The sequence below is a fragment of the Diabrotica virgifera genome, chromosome 2, assembly GCF_917563875.1.
Source record: "Diabrotica virgifera virgifera chromosome 2, PGI_DIABVI_V3a".
Lineage (NCBI taxonomy): Eukaryota > Metazoa > Arthropoda > Insecta > Coleoptera > Chrysomelidae > Diabrotica > Diabrotica virgifera.
Window position 1 is genome coordinate 21,029,156 of NC_065444.1, and position 19,568 is coordinate 21,048,723.

Sequence of the window (19,568 nt, forward strand, 5' to 3'; positions counted from 1 at the left end):
CAATTTTGTACTTTTGTTGTTTGTGATCGTACGTTATTTTGTGGTTTTTAATAAAGAAGAATGGAACGTTGGCTTAAAGGCGTTAAACGTGATGCAACAACATCTTCTACCGAAGCCGAATGTTCGAAAGCAGTACGCGCGGAGTATACAGCAATTATAATCCGGTCAACTTAGACATCAAAATAGATGGCAAATAACAAAAATTGCCGGAGAGCCAAATTTTGGTGGAGAGGTAGAGTTTACCATAACAAATAAAGTTTTAAAAGTCCCATCGATCCCATGTGTGCAACAAAAGTTATTCGGGGTCAAAGGTCAAAATTTGAGATTTTTTTGGATTTTTCTCGAAAACGGTAAGTTTTATCAAAAAAAAAACATCAAACCAAAGTTTTAGATCTTAACATTCTCTACAAAAATAGTCCTTACAATTGTTTTCCTAAAAGTTACCATTCCTAAGATATTTTAAAAGTTACTTTATACATTATATGCACATACATATAAACCACGTATATACCTAATGTGGCACTTAAGATAAGTATAAATGCCTATTTGTGTCTCTTTTATATCATATATTATACTATTCTCAAAATATTTCTTTAAAATCAGTCCCAAACTCAATTTCCTCTATCCACGTGGCCTTGAAAAACATTTGGCTATACCATTGTTTAAAAAAGAACAGATTGTCTATTGTAAACAATGACTACAGTATTGTCCGTAGGTCTTGTTCATAATATTATCTGTGTATTTTAGTGCTAAAGGTTCAGTTCAAGTGAATATAAGTACTTATTACAAGCGTCTACCATTTAGGCTTACATTACGGGCTTACAGTGACAGTGGTATTTGACGGCTACACAGTGACTCGACAAAGAATATTAAAGCTGCAGAACAACGTCGTCGAACTATAAAAACATCATCGGGTTCCGAGATTATCTTTGATAAAAATATAACAGTTCCAGCGAATCAACAACAATTTTTCGCTAACATTAATAAATAATCTCGTTTCATTTCCATGTTAACTGACAAATTAACAGCTGCGAATATTGAAGTGAAATAAGCTAAAAATGACGCAGATGTCCTTATAATTGAGACAGCAATTGAAAAATTTAAGGCAACAAACACAACAATTGTAGTTGGTGAAGATGTTGATTTGTTAATACAGCTTACTGCAAGGACTCCAGTAAATAAAGTTATTTATTTTCTGAAACCTGGAAGGGCTCAACAGCGAACAGAGATATATTCTTCGAAAAGTTTATCGGCTTATCCCAAATGCCAAAAGTACATTTTATTTTTACATGAGATAACCGACTGCGACAGTACGTCAGCAATGTACAGAAGGGGCAAAACATCGGTACTTAAATTATTCGAAAAAAAAACTGACCGCTGTAAAGTTTTTACAGAACTTGATTCCATACCGCAAACAATAATTACGGAAGGAATTCGCTTTTTTCTTGCGGTTTATGGAGCTCCAAAAAAAATTAGTTGTCTTGATAAATACCGATACTTAACTTTTGTAAAAAATATGCGAAACAAGAAACAAGTACAACTATCATGTCTTCCTCCAACATCAGCATCTGCTTTTCAACATTTGTATCGAGTATATTATCAAGTTCAAACATGGCTAGGCAATGAACTGAATCCAGAAGACTTTGGTTGGAAATTAATAGATACTACTCTGGAACTGATTAAAACCTTACTCCCACCTGCTCCAGAAAAACTCCTTAACACTATTTTTTGCAATTGCAAAAAAGGTTGTAGTGCCAACTGTGGACGTAAAAAGAGGAAGGAAGAAATCACAGGAGGAAGACTCCTGTGATTTTAATGAAGAAACCAATGACTCAGTCACATTTGAACAATTATTGAACATCCAGCAAGAAGAAGAGGAAGAAGATGAAATCGAAGAAGAGTTGACTGTTGAAGTAGACTTTCAAGAATATGAATCTGATTAAAATATCTAAAGAAATCAAAACAATAGTTAACCTAATAATCAATAGCAATATCAATAATAAATAACCAATAAGGTAATATCTAGAACTTGACCGGTATTGTTTCCTTAAATTATCCTAAAATTGTCAAAACACTTAGTGGAGTAGGCCTACAGGGGAAACCACGGTAAAAACGCGCCGAGTACACTACCTCACAGGTGGTATGGAAACGTGTGCATGTGCATATCATGTATAATGTGACTCTTAGAATCGCGATGTCTCAGGAATGGCAACTCTAAGAAAAAAATAGTAAAAACTATTTTTATAGAGAATTTTAAGATCTACAACTTTGGTTTAAAGTTCTTTTTTGATAAAACTACCGTTTTCGAAAAAAATCCAAAAAATCTCAAATTTTGACCTTTGACCCTGAATAACTTTTGTTGCACACATGGGATCGATGGGGACTTTTAAAACTTTATTTGTTATGATATACCCTAGCTCTCCACCAAAATTTGGCTCTCCGGCAATTTTTGTTATTTCAAATGTCTATATAGACCGGGTTATTACCGGTCAAGACGATTATGCAACGACGTCAAGTTCCACGGTTTCAAAGGCGAAAAAGAGGAAATATGATGATAATAGATCCATGGCACCTGCCAAGTTGCGCCGACATTTAGAAACTGTACACCCCGATTCTAAAAACAAGAATAAATAATTTTTTATACGTAAAAAAGAACAGTTATTGGAAAGTCAAAAAACTATGATGCATGTAACCCAAACTTTCAATGAAAAGGCCACAGAGGTATCATATTTAGTTAGCTATCGCATTGTACAAGCAGGTGAAGCGCACAATATCGCTGAGAATTTAATAAAACCATGTGTGTTAGACATAACAAAATGTATGCTCGATGAAAAATCTGCAAAGCATCTTTCTACTGTAAATACCGCTATCGAACGATACTGTTTCACTGCGTATTCATGATCTGGCCAGCTACGTCAAACAAGAACAACCTACTACAAAAAACACGATTCGCCTTGCAAATAGATGAGTCTACTGATATCGCTGGTCTGGCTACCTTGCTGGTTATCGTGAGATATCCATATGAAAGTTCTTTTGATGAAGACATGCTTATGTGTTCACCGCTGCCCACAAACACAACCATAGAGGAAATTTTTAATAAAATAATTATGTTTTTTGAGGAAAATAATCTCAGTTGGAACGGGGGCAATGTACAGACATTTGTACAGATGGGGCCAAGGCAATGACAGGTAATACAGCAGGACTAGTGTCACGAATAAAAAATAAAGCTCCTAATTATAGCTCTAGCCATAGTATCCTGCATAGACAAGCACTTGCGATGAAGCAAATGCCGTCAAATCTAAAATTAGTTATGCATGAAGCAGTAAAAAGAATTAACTTTATCAAATCACGACCCCTACAATCCCCATTGTTTTCATTTTTGTGTGAAGATTATGGCAGCAAATATAACTGCTGCTCCATACAGAAGTGCGATGGCTGTCTCGGGGTAAAACTTTAACAAGGCTATTTGAACGTAGAGCCGAGTTACAAGTGTTTCTAAAAGATAGTTATTTCAATTTGAAAGACCATTTGTATGATAAAACTTGGTTGTTCCGAATGTCTTTTATGGCGGATATCTTTCAAAAACTGAATGATTTAAATTTATTATTGCAAGGTAAACAGACAAAAGTGTTCCAGGTCTGTAACAAAATAACTGCCTTCAAAAGCAAATTAGATTTTTTATTTATTTGCGTTAGAAAGAGAGAAATAGAAAGCTTTACATCACTGAGTTTGTTAGAGATACGGACTCAGAAATGTTCCGAGATGATGTATTTGAAGAATTGGTCAAATATCTCACTTCCATGCGTGCATCTTTTGAGAAGTATTTTCCCGAAGAACAGAACACAAAAATGAAACTGAATTCATCGATTCATAAACCCAACTTACAAAAGCCCGAAAATATGTCAAACGAGATATACGAATCTCTTTTAGAAATGTCATCAGACACATTTATGGAGTCATTGTTTAAAACGACGCCTCTCGAAAGATTTTTGGTGCAAAATCCGTGATGAATATCCAATGCTTGCCAAAATAGCTCTGAATATTCTTCTACCGTTCCCAACAACATATTTGTGCGAAACAAGATTCTCAACATATGCAGCCACGAAAACAAAATACCGCAATAAACTGGACGCCGAACCTAATATGAGACAAATGCCAGTATGGACAAATGTCATCTATTAAACCTGATATCAACCAATTGATGAAAAATAATAAAACAGTTTTATACCTCCCATTAGTTAGATTTTTTATTTTAATATTATATTATATTATTATACTTGTTACATACAGTAGGAAAAATGAAAGAATACCCATACACGAACATATAAAACACGCTGTATTTACCTGTCACCGTATCATACAAAAAATTGGCCAGCGCAAGTACATGTAATAATAATTATTACATGTACTTGCGCTGGCCAATTTTTTGTATGATACGGTGACAGGTAAATACAGCGTGTTTTATATGTTGGTTCATGGGTATTCTTTCATTTTTCCGACTGTATATGTATATATATATATATATATATATATATATAACAGCGCTAACAGGCCTTATAGGCCTACGGCTTCTAAATTCTGGATAATATTTCTCCATTCTGTTCGGTCCTCTGCACTCTTTCTCCAGTCCTTCACCCCGATTTCTTCCAAATCCCTCTCTGCAGCCTCTAACCATCTCTTCCTTGGTCGACCTCGTCTCCTTTTTCCCAATGCTCTGTCATTCAATATTTAGTATAAGAGCTGTGAGACATTTTTGAGTAGGTATTTTAGGCAACCTGAAAATTTTTTAGGTGACTTTTCTATAATAGCCTAATACAAAAATGCCGGTCTGGCTGGAGGGTAGCGGTTATTTTCCCCAAAAATCCACCCCAAAGTTAAAAAAAGGGCAAAAATTGATATTACAAAAAATACCATTGACGTGACTTTAAAGTAAATTTAAATATTCAAATATAAAGAAAATAAACAGACCAGGCGATTTGAGGGCGATTTTAACTCTGCAAGATACTTGCATGGGCGTCCCAGGAATATTTTCAGGGGATGCATCTGAACTTCACAAGATTTCATCTGAATCTGTACATACTATTAACGAGTATAAAATATACAACTATACATGCATAGCTATGTACACTCCTTCCGGGCAGGGAGGTGCAATTGTTATTTTGACAGGGTATTTTTTAATATTAAAAATAAATATTCTAAAAAAGACAGGTTTTTTTTGGTGAAATTTTCCAACTGCCATGTGATCAAACAAATTACGGGTGCATATAAATGAAAAGCGCTATAGGTAAGCACCAGTGTGAGAAAGAGCGTATACCGATAGCTGTTTGCGTCCTCTGTTCTAACTGAGCGAGTCCGTTCGCTCGAGAAAAATCACGTGACCTAGCGATAACCATGTTGTTGTAACTTTTTCTTAATTAAAGGAAAATAATACGTACTATACAATACAGTGATGAGCAAGCTAATAACCGGCAAACTAGCTCAAAAGGTTGAAAACATAACACATTGCGAAACAAAAAGAGTTTCATCTCTTTTTGTTTCGAGATGTATTATGTTTTCCATCTTTTGAGCTGTTTTGCCGGTTATTAGCGCGCTCATCACTGTAGATTTTGCAAATATGATAGAAAAAAAAACAAATGTATTATTATAAATATATAGGTAGAAAAGTATTAAACTATAGACTAAATTAATTCTGTGTCTTGTACTTCTTCTTCAAACTCCTCATCTGAGCTTAAATATTCATTCTCTTTTTCTTTGTTAGACTCCCCTCAAGACTCAGATTCGTCTTCTACCTAATCTGTAAATAGTTATAATATGTATTTAGAGTTAATTAAAAGATTATTAGTGATTAATTAATTGAGTTGCTACGTATTCTTTCTTTTAAAACCAATACTTAATACTTTTCCTTATATAACCAATCACATCAGGTTTTTTATTTCTTAGTATATGACCAAAGTAGCTCATTTTTTTCCTTCATAGTGTTGAGTATTTCTTGTCTAATTTTCATCTTTCTTAATGTTTCCGCGTTTGTTACGTGTTGTGTACATTATTTTTTTACATTATTCGATAACACCACATCTCAACAATGGCAAGTCTTTCTTCAGATGCGCCCGTGGTTGTGCAGGCTTCGACTCCGTACAAAATGACAGAGAATACGTAGCAAATCAATTAATTAATCAGTAATTAATTTTTAATAAATTCTAAATGCATATTACAACTATCTACAGTTCATGTAGAAGAATAATCTGAGTCTCGAGGGGAGTCTGACGAAGAAGAAAAGAATGAATATTTAAGCTCAGATGAGGAGTTTGAAGAAGAAGTACAAGATTCGGGCACAGAATTTATTTAGTTTATAGTTTTATAATTTTCTACCTATATATTTATAATAATAAATTTGTCATTTCCTATCATATTTGCAAAATCTATTGTATAGTACGTATTATTTTCCTTTAATTAAGGAAAAGTTACTTAAAAAACTATAATATATAACAATTACTCTAACGTTTCGAGGCACAACAACATGGGTATCACCAGGTCACGTGATTTTTCTCGAGCGAACGGACTCACTTCGCTAGAACAGAGGACGCAAACAGCTATCGGTATACGCTCTTTCTCACACTGCTGCTTACCTATAGCGCTTTTCATTTATATGAACCCGTAATTTGTTTGATCACATGGCAGTTGGAAAATTTCACCAAAAAGCTGCCTTTTTTAGAATATTTATTTTTAATATTAAAAAATACCCTGTCAAAATAACAATTGTACCTCCCTGTCCAGAAGGAATATACATAGCTATGCATGTATAGTTGTATATTTTATACATGTTAATAGTATGTACAGATTCAGATAAAATCTTCTGAAGTTAATATGCATCCCCTGAAAATAATCCTGGGACGCCCATGCAAGTATCTTGCAGAGCTAAAATCGCCCTCAAATCGCTGGCTTGTTTATTTTCCTAATATTTGAATATTTAAATTTACTTTAAAGTCACGTCAATGATATTTTTTGTAATAACAATTTTTACCCTTTTTTTAACTTTGGGGGGGATTTTTGGGGAAAATAACCGCTACCCTCCAGCCAGACCGGCATTTTTGTATTAGGCTATTATGGAAGAGTCACCTGAAAAATTTTCAGCTTGCCTAAAATACCTACTCAAAAATGTCTCACAGCTCTTGGACCAATTCGTTTGACGTTTCTAGTTTCTGGCATTCGAGTAATATGTCCCAGCCATCTAACTCTTTGGGCTCGTATTTTTGTCGTTATTTTTGGTCTCCCATACATCCTCATTACTTCTTCATTTGTTCGTCTCCTCCAGGTTTTCTCCGCTATCTGTATACCTCCAAAAATTTTTCTCAGGATCTTCCTTTCCCATATCTGTATCTTCTTCTCCTCTTGTTGATTCATTACCCACGTTTCGCTCGCATACAACACTGTGGGCCGTATTATCGTTTCATACATTCTGATTTTCGCGTTTATTGATACATTTTTTGCTTTTAATATCGTGTTTAAGGCACCCACAACTCGACTTCCCTTCAATAATCTTTTATCTATTTCTTTTTCTTCCCTTCCAGTACTGGTTACAGTCACTCCCAGGTATTCGAATTCTGCTACTTCCTTAAATTTATATTCATCTCCTTCTCCTTTCATTTTTATATAGTTATCCTCTTTATTTATATCTCCTTTCATTACCATGTATTGTGTTTTTCCTTGGTTGATTCTTAATCCATACCTTTTTGCTTCCGCTTCGAACTTTTGGAATATTTTTTGGAGATGTTCCTTTGTTCTTGTTAGGATGACTAGATCATCAGCGTAAGCTATAAACTGCTGTCTGTTGTTAAATATGGTACCGCTTGTATTAATTTTTATCCTTCTTACTATGTGTTCTAGTACCAAGTTAAATAAGTCTGTAGATAGAGGGTCACCCTGTTTCAGTCCTTTATTCACTGTGAATTGTTTTGAAAAATTTCCTTCCAGTGTTATCCTGTTTTTTGTATTGTTGAGCGTCATTCTCACTAATTTAACCAGCTTTCCTGAAATACCCAAGGATCTCATTGCTTCATATAGCATATCTCGGTCTACTGAGTCGTAAGCCTGTTTAAAGTCAATGAACAACATGTGTAGTCCCAAATTTTGTTCGTAGCTGTTGTTCTGTATTAGTTTTAATAAACATATTTGATCTGTTGTTGATCTTCCTGGTCTAAAACCTCCTTGGTATTCTCCAATGATCTTATTTACCTCCTTTTGCAATCTATTTCGGATGATTTTTGCAAGTATTTTATAGGCCACTTCTAATAGCGATATTCCTCTATAATTTTCGCAACTTGTTTCATCACCTTTTTTGTAGATTGGACAGATGAGTGCATTGTTCCATTGTTGCGGCATTTCCTCTTTTTGCCAGACTGTTAATATTAGTCGGAAAATTTTTTCTTGCAGCTTTTCTCCTCCTACTTTAAAAATCTCTGCCGGAATTCCGCTTTCTCCTGCGCTTTTGTTATTTTTTTGCTTCAATATTGCTTCTTTTACTTCTTGTAGTGTAGGTTCTTCTTCACGTTGTTGTTCTGTGTTATCCTGTTCATGTTGTTTTATTTCCTGGGGTTCTGCTTGTTTATTTTCATTTAATAGTTCTTCAAAATACTCCGCCCATCTGTTCAATTTTTCTGTTGTTTCTCCTAAAAGCACACCGTCTTTACCTCTACAATAACTTGTTTTACTCTTTGCAGTTCCTCGAGATTTTTTTACTTCTTGGTAGAAATTTCTTATTTCCTTGTTTACGTATGATTCTTCTATTGTTTTCAACTGTTTGTCAAGATGTTCTCTTTTCTTTTTTCTGCAGATTTGTTTTACTTCTCTTCTTGCCATTTTATATTTTTCTGTAGTATCCTGTGTATTATTTTTGTCTTTTTCTATTTTTGCTTTATTTCTACGTATCAATGCTATTTTACAATCCTCGTCAAACCAGTCTCTTCGTTTCTCTGCTTGTGCTTTTCCTAGACATAGTTCCGTTGCTTCTGTCATCGCTATCTGTATATTCCTCCATTCTTCATCAATATCTTCTGCGGTGGGGTAACGAAGTCTTTTATTTATCTCTGCCACAAATTTGTTTGCCGTTTTTTCTTCTTTAAGTAATTCTATCTTGTATGTTAATCTTTCTTTTGCTGTTCTTGGGTTTCTTGGCAGCTCTTGTTTAAGTTTGGCTATCGTTAGAATATGATCGCTATTGGTATCTGCCCCTCTGTAGCTTCTGGAATCGGTAATTGCTCTGATATGTTTACTTTCTATTAATACGTGGTCTATCTGGTTTTTTGTCCTTCCATCTGGAGATATCCAAGTTATCTTATGAATATCCTTATGGTCAAATCTTGTGCTTACAATTTTCATTTTATTTTCTGTTGCAAATTCAATTAATTTTTTCCCATTTTCATTTGATTCCTTATGCAAACTTTTTCCACCCGTTATACTTCTGTAAATCTCTTCTCTTCCTATTTTGGCATTCATATCTCCTACGATTATCTTTATGTCATATTTCTGAATTTTATCCATCAAATTACTTAGCTTCTCATAGAACTCTGTCTTGGTTTCTAGGTCTTTTTCTTCAGTGGGGGCATGTGCATTAATGATGCTAATTTTTCTGTACTTTCCTCTTATTCTTAAATAACATATTCTATCTGATATTGCTTGGAAGTCTATAACTAATTTACTTATTTTTTCTGTCACCATAAATCCAACTCCAAAATATCTGTTTGTCCCGCCACTCTTAAAAAAGGTTCTTTTTCCTATTTTGACTATTTCAGTTCCCAACTGTTTTGTTTCTTGTAAGGCCAGAATGTCTACTTTGTAATTCTCCATAATATTATCTAAATTTTTTAAGGCACCTTCTTCGTACGTACTTCGTACATTCCAGGTTCCAATTTTTATTATTTCCTCATGTTTTTCTTTATTTGTATCGTTTTTTCCCTCATTTTCCAAAGTCGTTATTCCTTTTTTTGCCATGTCAATACCATATTTCAGCCGCTGTTCTTCGTTTATTAGTTTTTTTAATTTTCTATCAGCTGTTCTCTCTCCTCGTCCCATATCCAGATTTTGCCATTTACTATTAATTTCTTGTAGCCGATTTTCGTTTGCTTACCTTTGCTTCTTTCTTCCTTTGCTATTTTAGTTATTTCCTTTTGTATTTCTTTTTCTTTCGATGTCAAATCGTTGTTTATATAGATACGGTCTTTATGCTGTTTTAGTTTACTTTTCTTGTTTAGGATTTCCATTTTATCCGTGAAAGTTTCTGTCTCTATCGCGCATACTGTTTCTCCTATTTTTGTTGCACTTCTTAGTTTTATTTGTGTTTGCAACTCTTGGGCTATGAAATTTTCCATTTCTTCTTTTAATTTCTTATCATCATTTGTTTGTACTTTCAACCCAGTTACGATCAAGCTTTTCTTTTTGCTAAATTTCTCCAGTTGCTCCATTCTTTCATGTAGCAATTTTACTTCTTTTTTTAGTTTTTGATTCTCTACTTTTACATCCATTAACTCTTTATTGGTTTGTTGTTGTTCTTTTCTTATTTGTTTTATTTCCTGAAGCATTTCATCATTTTTATTCATGAGCTCTCTCATCATCGTAATCATAACATTTTCCATGTCTTCATTTTTTTCGTTGCCTGCTTTGCTTGGTGACCGTTTTGTAATTTTACTTCTATTAAAACAATCATCCAAGTTTTCTCTTTTGCGTTTCGTTTCGTCATCGGTTTCACTTCCTGTGTCATTATCCTTTCTTTCCATTTTCTAAAAGTGCCCCGCTAAATGTTACAATTAGAAAAATCTGTATAGAATACAATATAAAATATAAGGTTAGTTTAAAAAATAAACCTATATTAGACACAATCTATAAACTTAATTTAGAAATTAACTTTAAGCCAGTTCGTAATCACCGTAAAAATTAAAATTATTGATTTTTAATTCTCGCACTATTTTAGATTTATTTTATAAGTCCGACTCTGCACTGCGAAAATAAATCAAGTCTGCTTGACCCATCAAAACTTGAATTTCTTATCAGTGGTTTTATTTTATTTATATTGTTCGAATAATTATTGGCATCTAAAATACCTGTTTACAGTAAATAATGGAGAGATCTTACTTTTTCGATGCTTTGGACGATTTATTTTCACTCACTAGTGCACTTGTACTTTTATTTACACACTGTGTTAACTTGGCGATTTATCTATTCGTAATTCCAATGGAAATTGGATTATTCACGGAACAGACGTTAATCAACCTCACAATTTGCCAACCAGGACTGTATATGTAAGTAAGTAATAAGTAACTGTTACATTGGAATTTGATTATGCTTATTAATAAAAAATACACTTTTAAAAACTATTGTTTTATTGTAGGGTTCCGTCAAGTATTTTGCTTTCAAAAAGGGTTCCGTCGCCAAAAAAGATTGAGAACCGCTGGCCTAGACTAAACGGAAGCTAAATAAATACCCTACAAGTATTACCAACTAACGTTGTAAAAAAACAAGCGTGTGTAACTTACCTTGGTCATAAAATCACAAACAGTTACAAATTATAAGCGAAAAACCATGCAACGATAGATTCACGTAGTTAACGTCAAAAGAATTAGACAAACATGCCTACCGGTCTTCAGTCACACTACACTGATGTACTTTTACTTATTGCTGCTAGTCTGCAGCACGTCATTGATACTTAAAAATGCCAATCTTCATTCCGCCCCGCTTCCCCATTTTGCCCCGCCTTCCCCTAACTTGTAGCGCTCCTTGTGATTGTTCCTGTGTGCAAGAGGGTGGGCGGGGCTTAGTCGCTAATTTACTTTGTACGTTTTTCTGTAGAATTTTCTTTTAAGGACTCCCAGAATTACTGAGTCCAGTAAGTTTTAGAATAAAGACTCAGTCTTCTTCGTCTTTAAGTTCCATCTTTTATCAAAGGTTGGAAATCATCATGGCAATGCGGACCCTGTTGACTTCCGCTCTAAATAGCTCTGCACTACTGCATTCGAACCATTCCCTTAAGTTCTTAAAAGAGGACGACCTTCTCCAGGAAGTACGTAAAATAATGCCCTCTATTCATAACGGAACATCACAAGAAATATAGGAGACTTTTAAAAATTGTGTAAAAACACCAATTGATCATCCAAAGATAAATAATCCTGTGAAACGGAAACACTGGATAACAGATGAAACCTTTCAAATCATTAAGAATAGAAGAAATCTTTGTTAAAGTGGTGTGCATAGTGAAAGGGAAAAAGCTAGTTTAAGAAACCTCAATAAAGAAGTAAAACAAAGATGCAAGGCAGATAGAAAACTGTACTATCAAAGTATATGCAAAGAAATTGAGAGACATGATCAGAATAATCAGCCGAGAGATCTATTCAGAAAAATACGATGCTTAACAAGAGACTTCATTGTAGTCTCTTCAACCATTGAAGACAACATTGGAACTTTGAGAACAAACAGAGAAGATATAGCAGAGACATGGAGATCGTATTGCAGGGACCTATATAAAGATGATCAACGCCATGAACCTGTTAACCAAATCTTTGACGAGGTAGAAGAAGAAGCTGATATACTTGAAAATGAAGTAAGACTCGCGATCATTAAGCTCAAATATAATAAAGCGCCAGGTCCAGATATGATAACAGCAGAAATGCTCAAAGCCACGGAAGAAACTGGCGTAAAATTACTTCATCTACTCTGTAACCAAATATGGCATTCTAAACAATTGCCTGAAGACTGGACAAAATCTACAATAACAACAATTCATAAAAAAGGCAGCTTCCATAAATGCGACAATTATAGAACTATTTCTCTTATATCACATGCCAGTAAAATAATGCTACATATAATCAATGAGAGACTAAAAACATTCCTTCAAAGAGAAATTCCACAAGAACAAACTGGATTTACCAAAGGTAGAGGTAGGTAAATCCAGTAGAGAGTAGAGGTACTCGAGAACACCTGTTGAATATAATACAGATAATCGAAAAATCTAGGGAATTCAATATTCCACTGTATATATGCTTTATAGATTATCGTAAGGCGTTTGACAGGGTCAAGTTGAGACACTTATGACGAATACTAAAAGAAGTAGGCGTACCCCAACTCCTTATTTCGCTTATAACTGAACTATACGAACACACTACTGGATCAGTTAAAGTGCTTGACACACTTTCAAACGAATTTCATCCAGAACGGGGTGTCAGACAGGGATGTATACTATCTCCACAATTATTCAATATATATATGGAGGCATATTATGAGAAGAGCACTTGAAGGATGGGAAAAAGGTATCTCAATAAATGGTCATAAAATAAACAACCTACGTTTCGCAGATGACACAGCCCTTCTTGCAAATAGTCAAGCAGAGCTGATTGATCTTGTACGACTGGTTGAAAACGAAAGTCAAATATTTGGTCTGCAATTAAACATATCAAAGACAAAGATCATGATAGTGGATAGACTACATAACAATCATCCACACATAACCACAATTGATCGATTTGAGGTTGTGAGCTCATACTTTCATCTGGGATCATTAATCACAACACAGGGTCACTACAGGAAGAAATAAAACGTAGATGTGATCTATCAAAAGCCGCCACAGCAAAAAAGACCACAATATGGAAGGACTGTCAAATTTCAAAAGCGTTAAAGATGAGGTTGATCGACTGGGTAATATTCCCAATACTGACCTACGGATGTGAATGTTGGACTCTGAGAAATTCGGAAAGAAGAAAGATAGACGCCACTGAAATGTTCTGTTAGAGACGAATGCTACTAATTCCTTGGACCGACCATAGAACAAATAATTCAATTGTAAGAGAGCTAAAAGTTAGCCAACGACTCTCCAGTAAAGTCCATCTCCAACAATTAAAATACTTTGGACATGTTATGAGAGCAAACACAGAAAACATGGAAAGACTCATTATACAAGGAAAGGTGGAAGGCCGAAAATCACGAGGAAGATCACCAACAAGATCAAATTACGGGAATATGCAAAAGACCTATGCATGAGTTAAAAGAAATGACCAGAGACAGAGATCTTTGGAGACGGAAAATACACGAGATCACGTCGACCACTACACCCCTCCGGGGGGTCAGGATTGAAGAGAGAGAGAGAGAGAGAGAGAGAGAGAGAGAGAGAGAGAGAGAGAGAGAATAAGTTGTAATAGTACTCAAGTTTTTGTCTCTTAATAGTTAATATTATTTCCGGTTTATTTCCTATCCTTCTAGTTACTTCCACGTTTGACATTCTTTGAATCCATGATATTCAAAGGTGGCCAACTTATTCCGATGGACTTGTTTTAATGTCCACGTTTCCAAGTCATACAGAAGAGTAGGGAACACGTAACACCGAAGCATCCTCAGGCGTAGTTCTAAGCTTATATCCCGAAAGACTCAGTAGAAATGCCCTATTGTAATAGTTCATATTTTGACGTATTTGGAGTATTATGTTTTAGGTATTGGCCAATTACAATGGGCTTTAGCATTTCTTAAGACGGTACAAACAGGAACTGGTGATTATACTCAAGATGTAGCACGTTGCATCGAAACCATCGAAAACATTTTAATAAATAATTATGCCGATTTAAACAATGATATAGGTCCGGCCAGCAGGTTGGATGAAACAGTTCGTTATGGAGGTGGTGCTTTGGGTTCCAGGTAATTATTTAAAATTTAAAAAAATATATTTTAAACTTAAACGTCTTTGGTAAGAGCCATATTCAGAGAATTGCCAATGAAAGAGAGCATTTCGAAAGATCACTTTGTAACGACAGCGATTCAGGAGCATTTTGTACCGAGAGTTTCGACAAATGTTCTTGTTCATGTCTACTGTTTATGTTCACGAAGGTATTCAAAAAATCTTCAGAATTCGACCCGAAATTATTTATAGAAATCAAATGTTCGTAAAGGTCTCGTAAACTCCAGAACCTTACTTCCTGCAGCACTGTATTAAAAACAACCTTGGAACAAATCGACACTAAATCATTGTAACTTTCAGTTTTCAACAATAGTATATTAAGTATGGAGAACGATAAGGGTTTTATACCGATCGAACACAATTGTTTGGAGGAGAAGCGGAGCGACGACTCCAATTATTGTCTGAGATCGGTTACCCTTAACGTTCGACATGCTTATAACGTTTTTTGCACGATTGATACCATTATAAATTATAAAATTAAACATTTTCGTCATATTGACTAGTTTCATTCATTTTATCAAGATAGATACTTTGGTTGTTAGGTAGTAACTAGGGTGCATAACAACAATGGAGAATTGAGTTTTTATTTAGTTGTCAATAATTTTAAGTACAATTTTGATTATTATAAATTAAAATATTATAAAATATTATTATTATAAATTGAACGGGCTTGGGAAAAGGGTGTTCCGCAATTATTCCCGAAAAATCCAAAATCCGTTATCAAAATACCTACCAAAGTTTTAAAAAATGGTGCGAAGGCAAGAATTTAAGAATCGAAGAAAAGACTCTATTGGCATATTTCGTTCAAAGACATATGCAGTTGAAAGCTCCTGGAAGCCTCTGGGCAGAATATTCAATGATTAAATCCACCGTTTCTCTTTATGATGGCATTGATATTTCCAAGTTTTCAACTTTGATCGCGTATTTGAAGAGAAAAAATAAATTAAAATTAAGAGATTTTTTAACTCGACGGTAAGTGAATTACTTACCGTCGAGTTGGAGTACTTACCGTCGAGTTGCTAGTAAATGTCACCTACTGACGTAAAATCTGTCACGGTAAACAGTCAAAAATGATCAATCGTGCAAAAAATAATCTAAATATTATTTCGTATTTAACTTTATAGTTATTACCAATCTCATGGTGATCATTTACTGCGTTTTTATTTCAGCATTTTTCATTGGTGACCTTCTTACGCCAATCTTGTATTCTATCCCAATTTATTGTTTTTAGCACCATGATAACTCAAGAAATTCCATTTTCGCTGAATTATTCAGAAATTATTTCGAAGGGCCCTTTGAATCAATACGTAAGCGAACAAATAATGTCGATGACATCTGTGGAATGTGAGCAGGAATTAGAAAAACTTAAGCAAGCAGGTGGTGTAGATTCCATTGAAAATCTTGGTGAGTAGATTGATGCATTTATTTATTTATAGATGTATTACAAAGTTTCTCGTCTTCTTTAAGTGCCGTCTCTCAATCGGATATTGGATATCATCATCACTATCTTTACTCTATCTACTGCTGCTCTGAAGAGTTCTATAAAACAGCATTTAAACTAGTCTCTTAAATTCTTCAACCATGACTCCCTGCTTCTTCCAATACTCCTTCCGCCTCTTATCTTTCCCTGTATTATCAGTCTTAGCAGTTCATATCGCTGTCCCCGTGTCCCCCCATTACGTGTCCCAGATATTGTAATTTTCTTATTTTTATTGTGTTGATTATTTCGTATTTTTTACCCATTAGGGTGCATCGAAAAAATAAAAGTTGAAAATGTTATATCTAATAGCGTGAAAAAGTTGCTAGTGTTATTTTTCAGCATATTAGTATTTTTTTCTAAACGAATTTTCTGCCTCCCCAACGACCTTGAATTTTATTAAATACATATCTGATTTTTATGGAAATTTCAATTTATTTTATTTGGAATAAAATATGTGCTAACTCGATCTAAGAAAACTTAAAATGTTGTCAATTACAAATTTAAACGATATTTAAAGTTTTATTTGTTTTTTCAGTCTCCCCAACCCCTTTGAAATGTCCCGCTTTGTGAGTCCGTGCGTGTAATTTTCGCTTATGTTTGGTGCGATGCGTTACTTTGTTATTATTGATGTTTGTAAATAAAATATTTTTAAAATAGATAAACCAGGACCATGGAGAATAAAATCAAGATGTGATGTGGACCGCCCCATTTTTGGACAACCACCAAATATACCTGAAAATGTTTTACCGAAATACAAACAAGCGATGAAGTTTTGTGGTTGCAAGAGGATAAAAACTCACCAAAAAAGAGCCAGAATTTTCCGGTTTTGCCGAACAGGTTGCAATTTAATTGGAGGAAATATGAAAAAAGGCTTCAATTCCAATAATTTAACATAAAGAAATTATTCAGCTTTTAAAAGCCTATCATGACAAATATATGAAACTTATGAAACCATCTAAGAACAGGCAAAACAGTAAATTTTAGAAAAGTAAAATTCAATGCTAAGGACAAAAGTAAAACTACACGTTTCGATCTTGCAGCAAGCAAATGTGACACTCTGATTGATTGTCTTTGTAGCAAATCTCAAAAAGTGCCTCTGGATGATCGCGAATTTCTATTAAATCAAAGAAGTCCCATAAAAACGGTGATAAGCTCGATTGATAGGGAAAACAAAACAAATATATTCAGAGAGAACAACGGTAAAAGAAGAAAGGTACAGACGCAAAGACAAAACTTTTGCTCAAGTAAAAAACGGTACCAAGTTTTATGGTCAATCGATCGTGGAAGAACACATAACACTTGTGCATGAGCCAGGGTGCAAATATTTTGGATATGGGTATCCGCTGTCTGGTAAATCAGAAAGTATCAAATCCATCTATTGCATGTGACCGAAAAGTCGTAAATACTGGCGTTAAGGGTGATGCAATTCGGCTGTTAGAAGAACATCTTAAAAAACCGCTTCAGTGGTTTGTATGTCTGCCAAATTCAAATTAATGATCTACCCCTTGGACATCAAAAGAAGTTTGCCAGTGACCAAATAAAAAAAACGTGAGGGTCTTCAAACTATCTCCTATAACAATTTTGATTCAAACGAGTACTTTGAGTTAATTAACTATCAACATTAACATAATTAACTATAAGAATATCACCTTGCAGAACCACCTATATTCTCTAGATTTTCGAGTGACAATCTGCGAGATTTTATTAAGAATCCTAACTTAGATCCTTTTAACATTGAGATTGAGAAATATCACTGCCACAAACAATGTGTAGAAAGATGTGTCAAGTTTGTGGCACAAGATTCTCTAGAAGTTTGTGGAGCGTATTCGAAGGATGGATTTATAAAAACTCGAATTGATTCCCGAAAACGTATGCCTCACTTTAATGTTAAATCAGAACACATCTTCGAATAGAATGCCTTTACCAAATTTTTTTGTAATATTTATATACCTAATTTTGTACTTTGCTTTATATTTATTTTAGTATTAAAAAACTTGGTTGACGTCAGGGGGACGGATAAGTTAGGCTATTTTGTTATAAAAAGAATGTTGGAGTATACTTTTCTTAAGTAAAATTTTTAATTGCCTTGTGAAACCAGAAAATATTTTCCAATTTAAACCGAATTTATTTATTCAAGTTTTATGAGGTATTACATTTCCCTTACAAAAGAAATTTGCATATTAATGTATTTTTTCTAATATTTAGTTGCCATGCGGGACAGAAAATATTTTTTTATTTCAACACAATTTTACTAAAATACTAAGTAGTGTGTTAGGCAACTTTTGTGAGCTATTACATTTTCGTTTCAAAATAAAAATTTTTTTCGTCTGTCAACATTTTTTCAAAATTTTTAATTGTCTTGGGGAGGCAGAAGATATTTTCCAATTTCGAAAAAAATTTACCAAAATACTTAACAGTTGATTGGGCAACTTTTGTGGGGTATTACTTTTCCATCGCAAAAAAAACTTTTTTTTTCGCCTTTTTCGATGCACCCTATTACCTATTTCTCGCAATACTTCCGTGTTTGTTTTCTTCTGTGTCCATGCTATTCTAAGCATCCTTCTGTAACACCATAGGTCAAATGACTGTAGTTTATTTAATTGTTCTTGCTTCAATGTCCAGCTTTCAAGTCCAGTATTGAGAGTCCAATGCAGTATTGAGAACACGTTGCATCTCAAAGATCTTACTCTCAGTTCTAATCTAAGGTCTTTATTGCAGAGAATTGTTTTCATTTTTACAAACGTATTTCTTGCTATTTCTATCCTGGTCCTTATTTCTGTTGTTTGGTCATTTTTCTCTGAAATCTTTCTCTGAAAGTTTCTCTATTCATATGAAAAATGAATAATTACTTTTTTTTATAGATACTGTATCAAGAGAGAAGGCAGTTAATGTACTACGGATGTGGAAGTCAGATCAAGTCAAAAAGATTCGTGGAGATCTTCGACGTCTAAGATCCATAGAAGACAAGATGCGAGATATTGATGCAAGTTTTTCAGGATATCTGGAAGACCATCCTGAAGGTCTATTAGGAGTAAACTGAAAACTTTTTGTACACTATTTTTATTAAACCGTTTTATTTGTATTTTATATTTTTTCTTTAGTTTAGTAACACAACTTTTCATAATTAAAAAAAAATCATAAATTATTTTCTGCCTGCAAACCTATTAGAACCATGACCGCAACATTGATGAATAAAGTAGATGCCTTCGAAATGCGGTTCTACCATTGACATATTCGCTCTGAGCGTTAACAAAGTGTCAAAGCAAAATCGACCGACCTGCTCATGGTGGCGGTTTTTTGAAATTTTATCAGGACGCTTTGTGTATGTTTAAATGAGACATTTAAAAAAAATGCCGTGTCACGCTAGTGATATTATGTATT

At 34.2% G+C, this 19,568-nt stretch overlaps 1 protein-coding gene across 1 annotated transcript in view; it reads left to right on the plus strand.

The window, feature by feature from the left end:
- The window catches only part of LOC114326483 (uncharacterized), a 32,038-nt gene extending 12,769 nt beyond the window's left edge, over positions 1-19,269 (plus strand). Inside the window, exons 5-7 of the mRNA XM_028274878.2 lie at positions 14,466-14,667; positions 15,939-16,111; positions 19,049-19,269. Of these exons, the coding sequence (XP_028130679.1) occupies positions 14,466-14,667; positions 15,939-16,111; positions 19,049-19,227 (554 nt within the window). The 3' untranslated portion in view covers positions 19,228-19,269. The remainder of the gene's footprint in view (positions 1-14,465; positions 14,668-15,938; positions 16,112-19,048) is intronic.
- Positions 19,270-19,568: the final 299 nt, after the last annotated feature.